Raw genomic sequence first — 10,761 nt, 5'->3', positions numbered from 1 at the left:
ACATCCTTGCGTTGATTGGCTGCCACCCAATCACGCGTTGGCGCATCTTACCCAGCACTATGAAGCCGGTTCCCAGCTCGTTGGTGGTGCCACAGCTTTGGTAGAAGGTAGCCGCTCGATGCCCGCTTTTCCACACTTTCTGTCCTGTCCAGCAAATCTCCTGCAGCGCCACGACGTCGAAGTTGCGGGATGTAATTCATCGTAGATCATCCTGTCGCAACCTGCGAAACCTAGCGACTTGCAATTCCATGTTCCAAGCTTCCAATCGTGATCCTGTATTCGTCGCCTTATATGAACATATTTCCAACCAAACATCCAAGGTGGGGTTTGCTAAGAAGTAGTACTTGGGTAGTAACAGCTTGCAATACTTTTTGAGAAATCTAACTACCGTGTTGAAGTACTAAAACAAATGTTCACACTTCCGAATGGATGGAAACTAGCTAAAACATTGGATTGTGCTTTACGTCGCTCTTGAACCATCGTTCTTGCAGTTAAGACGTCACCCATATACGGAGGAACTGGTGGAATATATTTTGGCTGGACAATATTTTTGAACGGGAGTTTAGGACGGCGCTAAGTTTGCAATACCTCCCCCGGAATATTATATAAATGACATGACTTGATGTGGTCATCTAGTTCACGTTATTTTTTTTAGATTGAGAGATTGTGAAGTATTTAATTGATGACAGATAAAAACCATAAAATAATACGCTTGGAAGATTTCGAAGCAAACTAGCAAAATCGCTAGATCAGTTGCCAATTGGGTCGGAATAATCAAATCTATGAAGTGTGGTTACGATCACTTGGTTTCGTAACATTATTTATATTTGGAGATCTATTTTACCCCTCTCTCTCCATCCTAATATTTTGCCAAAAAGTTTCATCTACATATAGAAATAAACCTTGTAAGTGTCAGCCAAATGCTGATACACCGATATAAATGGAGTTGCGTTCTCACAAACTGGCTTGCAAAAAAACAGTGCAGTGTGCAGATTTTTTTTATTTGATTAATTGTTCTTAATTCGGCGCACTGAAATAAGTTTCAATAAGTTTCCAAGTTAGAAAGGAAATAGGGAAGAGGCCCCAAAACGCCCCCCCCCCCGGGGCCAAACGCCCTTTGTGGGTTCCTTCATATTTACCGCCATAAAGATGTCCGTAACAAAACTAGATCTAAAATTATGTAGGATAGGCGAAGAAAGTTTCAAATAGTGCATGGGAAGGTCGGAAAAACCGAAAATTTCCACATTTTGAAGAAACATCTAAAATTTTGGCGAGGCAAAACGCCCTAGTGGCAATAACCTACAAAGTACTTGCGTCTCCACGGACTATCCATACTAGAATGCTGATTCGCCGACGCGTGGTACTTTGTTCCCTAGAGCCGCCAGCTGAAAGGCGTTTTGCCTCAAAAGTTTTCCGGCAACAAAATATCACCACTTTTTGAAATGTGAATATTATCAATATGATTGAGATTTTGACAATTTTGAATGGCATCAACTAGCTATCTTGTTTAACTAATGCATAATGTAAAATACCCATGAATAGCGTTACAAATAAGACAATAGAGCAGTGTTTGCTTAGGTAGGGCATATTGCCCCCCCTTCCCTAACATGCGGATGAGACAATGAATGGTTCAATAGAATAGAAGTGTGAAAGAGAGAGTAATATCAACGATCTGTAGTCCGAGCGGGGGTCGAGTAAAGGAAAATGAGCATTAGAGACTCAGTCTATTGACGATGTTAGATTCCAACAGGTGCTTCTGAACATGGTGCTATCTGAACATGGTTGTTTTAAAAAGTTCCTGCATAGGTTCGGGTTTGCAGATTCTGCGGAGTTCCCGGAATGTGTAGGTAAAGCAGAAACGGCAGAGCATGCGATGTTTGCGTGCCCGCGATTAGATGTTGAACACAATGCCATGCTGCTTGTCATGGATACAACCCCGGACAACGTCATTGAGAAGATGTGTCGGACTCGGGAAGAGGTTATAACTGGAATGCGGTCAACACAGCGTCTCAAAAGATTATGTCGAAGCTACAGCGCTGGTGGCGTATTGAATAAAGTTAAAGGTGTCTGTTTGCAAAAAAACATGAGTTTGGGCTTTGCTGTTGCATTGTTATTATTTGGTCCTTACCTTATAAATTTTCTATTTCTCATAGTGTAATTTATAATTTCGGAGGCCCTAAAACCTGGCCAATCACACATACGGTGCTGGATCCAATTCATTTTCACCGAAACACCTCTCTGGGCTGTGAACCAAACCGAAAGTTGGTGGTGTTTGCATACATTTCCGATGGGGAGATTTTTTATTCATCCGACAACTACCACAGCACACTTTCCCCATAGATATGATAGTTCCTGATATTGAAATAAACAACAACACGTGTATTCCTCATTTTGAAAGTTTAATTGAATGGTATTTTGTACATAGATTTTGCACGTTTCTGTTGATAGAGCTCAATTCCCAAGCATGCGAAGAAGGAAATTACAACTCATTGACTAGAACTGTTTTTACTGTTGTACTGAGCGCGCCCAGCTAACACTATTTACATGATTAGAAGTTTAATATACATTATGATTAAAGTAATTTAAATATTGAAATTAACAAAAAACTAAATGAAAACAATCACACGGACTAGAAATCGGTTGCACTGCACACAAACTCTCTTCTTTGAATTTTTTTTCAAACATTATTTTCCGCTCTGTCCAAACAGTTTTCGGCAACCGTATTGGCAAATCCTGTAGAATCTAAGCTCACAACTTCCGGTGAAACCGCTTCTTCACAGCTCTGTTGCAGAGGCATCGCCAGGTGGACGTTGCTGCTGGTAGAACCGGTGGCACGTCGTCAAGTCATAATGTTGTTGCCGAAGTAGTTGAGATTGAAATCGTCCTCGAACAGGATCTGATCCTCGTCCTGACTGGTGCTCATGTTGATACCCAGCTCGATCGGATCGATCGTGGTGATGTAGTAGTCGGTTGGCGGGGCGGCGTCCGACCGATGAACAGCAGCCGATCGCAGTCCACATTCCTGGACGATCTCCTCCTTCGAAACCGGATTCAGGTAGTCCGCTAGATAGTAGTCTGAAAAATGTTGTGGACAGGGGTTTGATGAGAAGGAAACAACGGTTCGGGTGGAGGATCAAGTACCGGAGTCGAGCAATGCATACGCCTGGAAGTTGTTTGAATTGATCGGATGGACAATCTGAACTTCGACATTTCGTCGAATGCCATTCAGAATTTCACCGGCTGATCGTTTCAGTTCCTCACCTTGAACGACCTCGTATTGGTTAGTCTGGATGTTGGCATACATTGGTTGTTGCTGCTGGGGTTGACCAAGAGCGGACTGCATGTGTTGCCCCGATGAGCCGGGCTGAGCGTGTCGGTAGTCTAAGGCCTGTATTGTATTCAAATTAAATAACGATTTTATGGATGACTCAGCTCATGAATTTACCTCACTGACATGCCCGTGAGCTGGAGAATGTGGCTCATACTGTGCTAAGCTGGCTGTGGCTGCCGCAATTTCTTCCGAAGTGGGTGATCCCGGTGGTGGATCTCTCTGGTTCTTAGCATTGGCTGCTTCCATTTTAAAGAACAATTCTAATCGTTGCCGTTTCTGAAAAACGAGTTTTAATTCATTAGCCACTTATTAATCGTTAACAATTCTTTTAACTCACGTGTTCCCATGCAAGGAAATTTGCCTCTGAATCCCTGCTGGAGATGGTCCATAGATGACCAGCACCTTGTGGAGCCTTGTTTCCTTTCCGAAAGTGTGGGTTGATCGACAGGTTATGACGGACTGAGTTCTTCCACCGGTCATCGTTTGATTTATAGAACGGAAAATGATCTCTGAAAATAAGAAACATATTTGTTACAATATTGGTCTAAGCTTCTTCCAAGCATTTCAAACAGTCGAGATAAATCCAATTCTAGTAGCTTTTTTGCCTATACACGCAACAACTTGGCACAAATGTGCACCCTCGGTAGAGTAATCGATCGACGAGATAATTTACGACTTCAACCTGTCCTGTCTCGCATGCCACATCAGGAGCTCCGGTGCTCCCTAACTGTCCCTTTCCGTGTTCCAGTCGATGACGAAAGTTTCCCGGTATATCGGCAGTGCTATCTATTTCATATGTACGGCAATAAAAATTAAGGAATGATAGCGACTTCACCAGTAGCGGAAATCATAGAGCGAACACGGAAGCCTGGGCCTACTGGTTCCACATGAATAAACATTTACATTTATGGACTGCGGATATTGGTTTCCTCATTCCCCTTCTGTGCCCGGGTGAGCTACGCGCAGGATCTTCGTCCTGTTCCAACTATAGATAAATGCATAAATGGAATCGTGTGGATTTTTTGGTGCATGATTAATGGTTTCAGCGTTAACATTTCGTGGGGTTCTGAACTGTCCCCCGTGGGCGCACAAAGAATGGGCTGAAACACGTGCTGAAGGGTATAAAAAGCACAGAAACATTCAACAAGGCACAGTGCATACCGGCTCGAATAGATACAGGTGTGTAATGGCTACTCGGGGTGCAGTTAAGTGTAGCATTTTCATGGTTCACTGAGCATCGTCCATCGGTCACGAATGGAATAGAAGGAAAGGACATTCAAGGCTCTTTGGAAGGGTAGGGAACGATGACGCTTGATCCGAGGCAAGGTACGTCCTGACGGACAAATTACCGTTGAATTGACGTTGTAGGTTCGAGCGTTATGTTTTCTTTACCAGGGGAGACAGATTCGTTTAAAGGGCATGAGACGACGGCTGACGCTTCGGTTAAGCTCGGTCAGTGAGGCGTGAGAACTTCTGCAATGCGACAGTTTGAAAAAGATCATTCATATGCATATAAAAATATTCTTAGTTTTCATTACAGGGCGATGAAACTTAGTTTTAATACAAATAGTAATGCTTTATATGAAATAATTAAGCTAGTAGAAGCACAGAATATGTTCGGGAAGTAATGTGAAAATCTCGAGATGAGAACTTAGCTGCATCATTCTATAGCTTTGTGGTGTTGATAGGATCTTAAATAATCATTGCTTGAAATGCCTTATTCAATTGAGGTAATTTACTTTACAAAAAAATTAATGGTTTCTAATGAAAAAAAAAAAAAAAGTATTATGGGTAGGATAAAAATTTTCAGATGTAAGTTTTTCATAAAAGAATATTAACATATTATTTTTATAGGTAGACATAAAATCCACTATTTATACTGAAATGGTTTTCAATAATTCCACAAATAAAGAAGCAGATTAATACACACATAGCGTTGATATCACATTTCTTGTGCACTATTGAAAAAATGGGAAAAATACATATTATATTAAATATAGGTCAAGGTGTGTGTGTGTATGTGTGTGCGCAAACTAATCTCACTCATTTTTCGAGCATTTATCCTTAACGGATTTGCTCGCAAGTTGCATTCGACGCGGAATCTTGTCCCATTGTTTCGTATTGAAAATTGGCTCAATCGGACTATTTACAAGAAAAATTCGCATTCACTTCTCAGCTGATTTGCTCGCAACAAGTTGCATTCGGCGCAGAATCGTGTCCCATTGTTTCCTATAGAAAATTGACAGGATCGGACTATGAGCTCAGAAGTTATGGCCAAAAACCTTTTTTTTCATAACCAAAAGTGCGTAGAAATTACTCATTCAAAAGAAACGAGAAAGGCACTATCACCGCTAGGTGGATTAATCTGTTTTTTTTTTAGGGTGAACTCTTGGCAAAAAATCAATCTTTGGCAAAAACTATGGAATGGAATGGCCGATCGGGTCAATATTTAATAGCGAAAAATTAGACCGCTCTTTGCGTCGAATGCAATCTGTTGCGTGCAACGAAGCCCAGAAGAATTTTGTTTCGGTAACCCAGAAGAGTTCCAATCGGAAGCCCAAAATTATTTCATCTATAAGTTCAAAGAATTTTTTTTATCCAATAATCCAAAAGAATTCAAAAGTTCATAGAAACTTCGTAAAGAATTCCGTTCTGCATCCCAAATATTTCCTTTCCTAAACATCAAAGACAGTAGAATTCTGGTCAGAAGAATTTCATACGGATACCCATAAGGATTCAGTTAGGAAGCACAAATAATTCCGTTCAGCGGCCTAAAATAATTCAGTTTAGAGGCCTAAAAGGATTCAGTTAGGTTAGCTGCACAATGGGGTCTTGTTCGACCCTATCCAGGTCGTAGCTGCTGTGGGGCAAGGATGTATTCTATCACCGTAACTTTTCCTCATCGAAATCGACGAAATTCTGCAAGCTGCGATTGACCGTGAACCAAACCGCGGACTGCTATGGCAGTTTATAGCCATAGATCACCTAAACGACTTCGAATTGGCTGGTGACGTTGCACTCCTCGCTCAACGACGCTCTGATATGCAGAGTAAGCTCAACGACCTTGCCGAGCGCTCCTCTGCAGCAGGTTTAGTCATCAACGTCAACAAAACCAAATCGTTGAATGTAAACACTGTGACCCCTTCCAGTTTCACAGTAGCCGGACAATCAGTGGAGATTGTTGAAAGCTTTCAATATCTTGGTAGCCAAATGGCGTTAGACGGCGGTACCAAAATTGACCTAGGCACACGGATCAAGAAAGCAAGGGCCACCTTTGCGATTTTGAAGAATATCTGGAAAAACAGGCAGATAAGTAAACGCACCAAAATACGAATTTTCAACTCTAACGTGAAATATGTGCTGTTATACGCTAGCGAAACATGGTGTGTATCAGTGGAGAATACTCAACGTCTGCCGGTGTTCATCAATAGATGCCTGCGGTATATAATTCGGGACAATTGGATCTCAAACAACGAGCTTCATCGTCATTGTCACCATAGGCCGATAGCGACAGAAATTCGTGATCGGAAGTGTGGCTGGGTAGGCCAAACTCTACGTTGGGGCGGAAATGAAATCTGTAAAAAAGCATTAGACAGAACCCAGCGGAACATCGCAACAGAGGCAGACCTAGAGGCTCATGGCAGCGAAGCCTCAATAAAGAAATAAAACAAGTCGACTGAAATCTAACCTGGCAACAGGTTAAGGCGATAGCTGGAAATCGCTCAGGATGGAGATCTTTCAAGTCGGCCCTTCACACCACCGGAGGTGTACAGGACCCATCAGTGAGTAAGTTAGCTTATCTTACGTTGACGGTGGCACGGCAAATGCTGGGTAAAGCGTACCATTGGTACTTCGCGTATCTGAAGGAATAAAATATACCCCATCTCGTAGTCCTTAGCCTCTTACCCAGCAACTCCATTCCCTACGTCCCCCTGGTGCTGGCCGGGATACGAGCAACCTTAGGGAAGATCGGGTAACCAACCCCGGTGGAAACTATGGTCGTATGCTAACAGGGAAGAAGGTTTTGCTTCTCTCCGGAGGTACAAATCTTACTGAGCGGCTGTTCTCCATGTCAGGATCGGCGCACAACAGCATCTGTTCTTCATGTTAGGGGCGGCTGATCATCGTCCGTGTGCCAGCGAGGGACTCTAAGTGAAACTGTGCACTATGGTCCACTATGGTCCAGGAGGAATGGCCCTCCGGAAATTTAGGAGGTTTGGTTTCAGGCCCTGCAAGCCAGCCTTTAAAAAAACATACACAACGAACAATCAACAAGAGAGTACGGACTAGGGTGGTCGGTATTGGCCATATTTGTCAAATACCGGTATTCGGTATTTGGTGAAGTCAATACCGGTAATACCGGTAAAATACCGGTATTGGTGAAGATTTCAGAAATTAAAAAAAAACTTTTGATTTGAACTTTTGGGCGATAAATAATACTTACTGACAAACTTCAAACGTAAAAAAAACATTGCTTGTTGAGCTGAACAAAATAAAACTTAAAGAGACTTAACATACTGAACAATTGCAAGAATCCTGGCTTCTACATAATTGCCACCGGGAGCGCCAGTGTTTTGCTCGGCTGCAGTTTCTTCACGAATTGTTTTTTTTTACCGATGAACCAGAAAAATCATCCATAGCGGCATCTTTTCCATACCGATCGTCAGGTGTGGTCATTGTATCTACTTCAACGATCGCATCATGAATAATTAGACGCTTTAAGATCTCGTCCGCTTGCTTAATCAAAGTAGCTCTGGATGCCTTGAAGAAAATGCTAAAATCGTGTCTGATCAGTTGCTTTACGGCAGGATAATTCAAAAAGCAAAAAGATCGGCGTATTCTGATCGTCCCTCTTTGATTCGTTTTTGAGAGCATCGAATAAGTTGGCGGCAATTTCTGTAGCCTAATTTGATAATTGCCACGTCGGATTCTTACAGAGTACAGAACTCACGGCAGAGTAGTTCCACAGCAGCTTCAACAGGTTTAAGTGCTTAAATTATTTCACCAACCCAAAAAAAATCAACATCATTGGTGTTGAATTTGAATTCAATCTTTAAATCGTTCAAAGCTTTTTGAACGGCTGTTGAACTTAATCTAGAATTAAAAAAAAAATTTAATAATGTTTAAAAAATCAATCATTTCCTTTTTCGAATTCAGAACAAACATATTCCTGCATACATCATATTTGTGGCTGTTCTGGTAATATTATTATTTATTTAATCAGACTAAGGCCGAAGTGGCCTGTGCGGTATATAAGAGTCTTCTCCATTCGGCTCGGTCCATGGTCGCCAACCACGCAGTCTACGGAGGGTCCGCAAGTCATCTTCCACCTGATCGATCCACCTTGCCCGCTGCGCACCTCGCCTTCTTGTGCCCGTCGGATCGTTGTCGAGAACCATTTTCACCGGGTTACTGTCCGATATTCTGGCTACGTGCCCGGCCCATCGCAGTCGTCCGATTTTCGCGGTGTGAACGATGGATGGTTCTCCCAGCAGCTGATGCAACTCGTGGTTCATTCGCCTGCTCCACGTACCGTCCGCCATCTACACCCCACCATAGATGGTACGCAACACTTTCCTTTCAAAAACTCCCAGTGCGCGTTGGTCCTCCACGAGCATCGTCCAGGTCTCGTGTCCGTAGAGAACTACCGGTCTAATGAGCGTTTTGTAGATAGTCAGTTTACTATGGCGGAGAACTCTATTCGATCGGAGTCTTGCGGAGTCCAAAATACGTACGATTTTCAGCCACTTTGCGTCTCCGAATTTCTCAGCTGCTATCATTTTCGGCAGTCACCAGTGAGCCCAAGTACACAAATTGTTCTACAACCTCGATTTAGTCACCACCGATGCAAACTCGCGGTGGGTGGCTCACATTGTCTTCTCTTGAACCTCTTCCTTTTATGTACTTCGTCTTCGACATGTTGATGACTAGTCCGATCCGCCTCACTTCCCTCCTTAGTCTGATGTAGGCTTCCTCCATCTTCGCAAAGTTACGTGCCATAATATCCATGTCGTCGGCGAAGCCAAATAGCTGGACGGACTTATTGAAAATTGTACCACTCGTGTTAATCCTTGCTCTTCGTATTACCCCTTCCAAAGCGATGTTGAATAGCAGGCACGAAAGACCATTACCTTGCCGTAACCCTCTGCGCGTTTCGAAGGGACTCGAGAATGCCCCTGAAACTCGAACTACGCACATCACCCGATCCATCGTCGCTTTGATCAACCGTGTCAGTTTATCCGGAAATCCGTGTTCGTGCATTAGCTGCCGTAGCTGGTCTCGATCGATTGTATCATATGCGGCTTTGAAGTCGATGAATAGATGATGTGTGGGCACGTTGTATTCGCGACATTTCTGCAGTACTTGGCGAATGGCGAACACCTGGTCTGTAGTGGAGCGTTCGCCCATAAAACCCGCCTGGTACTGCCCCACGAACTCCCTTGCAATTGGTGCTAGTCAACGGCATAAAATTTGGGAGAGTACCTTGTAGGCGGCATTCACCAATGTGATTGCGCGGTAGTTGCTACAATCCAGCTTATCGCCCTTTTTGTAGATGGGATACACGACACCTTCCATCCACTCCTGCAGCAAAACTTCATCCTCTCAAATCTTGGTTATAACCCAGTGCAGCGCTCTAGCCAGTGCCGTGTTTAAATAGCTCTCTTGGTAGTTGATCAACCCCAGGGCTTTGTTGTTCTTCAGCCGGCCAATCTCCTCCTGGATTTCCTGGAGATCCGGAGCCAGTAAAAATATGTCCTGCGCGCAGTGCAGCGGTTCCGGTGCTACCAGACACCAGGACTTGGGCTTGTTCGCTTTGAGCGGCACTCGGTCAACCAGTGGGTAACTCATTAATTTTGATTTATATTTCCACTGCTACGTTGAGGCTAATTACACCACTTTAGCCATTTATCCCATATTCACACTGTCAATAGAACCGTTCAATCCACTCATTACTAATATGTTATCCGGAGGTCTCATTTATATAGATTCCAAAAAGGGAGGTTGGGAATATTTATTTTAATTCATCACGATTTGACAGTAGTAGGGAGACTTGAATAAATTTTAAGTTTTTCCCATACAAATTTCCATATAAACATAAATTGACTTCGCGCCACCCCTAAATGGCCACCGAATTGCCTGAAATTTTGCCAGGACTCCTATATTATCAAAATGATGCTAATAGACATATGGGAGTTGGAATTTTCGAAAAATTTTGAAATTTGAACTGCCCTAGTGTACACGCAGTTTCACCGGCAGACCAGATTGTTTGCCCTGTTTGTTGATGTAATTCCAAACAGATTTCGCCCGCTGCTAGAACTTACGCTCAATTCTGTGCTGGTAACGCAAAAGATCTGGCGACTGACACGCTGGTATTCATGGTTGAGCCTCACGTATTGAGCGCGCAGTGGTATTGTCCGAGACTTGGTAAA

At 43.1% G+C, this 10,761-nt stretch overlaps 1 protein-coding gene across 2 annotated transcripts in view; it reads right to left on the bottom strand.

Moving 5' to 3' along the window:
* Nucleotides 1-2,042: 2,042 nt before the first annotated feature.
* The window catches only part of LOC134210645 (uncharacterized), a 64,173-nt gene continuing 55,454 nt past the window's right edge, over nucleotides 2,043-10,761 (bottom strand). The window contains exons 4-7 of one of the 2 annotated variants that reach the window (XM_062686807.1): nucleotides 3,669-3,840; nucleotides 3,446-3,607; nucleotides 3,142-3,388; nucleotides 2,043-3,075 (exon numbers count right to left, since the gene is read on the bottom strand). In XM_062686807.1, the coding sequence (XP_062542791.1) occupies nucleotides 2,840-3,075; nucleotides 3,142-3,388; nucleotides 3,446-3,607; nucleotides 3,669-3,840 (817 nt within the window). In that variant the 3' untranslated portion in view covers nucleotides 2,043-2,839. The remainder of the gene's footprint in view (nucleotides 3,076-3,141; nucleotides 3,389-3,445; nucleotides 3,608-3,668; nucleotides 3,841-10,761) is intronic. The other variant, XM_062686817.1, reaches the window with a different exon arrangement.

This window comes from Armigeres subalbatus, chromosome 1 (genome assembly GCF_024139115.2).
Source record: "Armigeres subalbatus isolate Guangzhou_Male chromosome 1, GZ_Asu_2, whole genome shotgun sequence".
Classification (NCBI taxonomy): domain Eukaryota; kingdom Metazoa; phylum Arthropoda; class Insecta; order Diptera; family Culicidae; genus Armigeres; species Armigeres subalbatus.
This window is presented reverse-complemented; position numbering and strand designations above follow the sequence as displayed.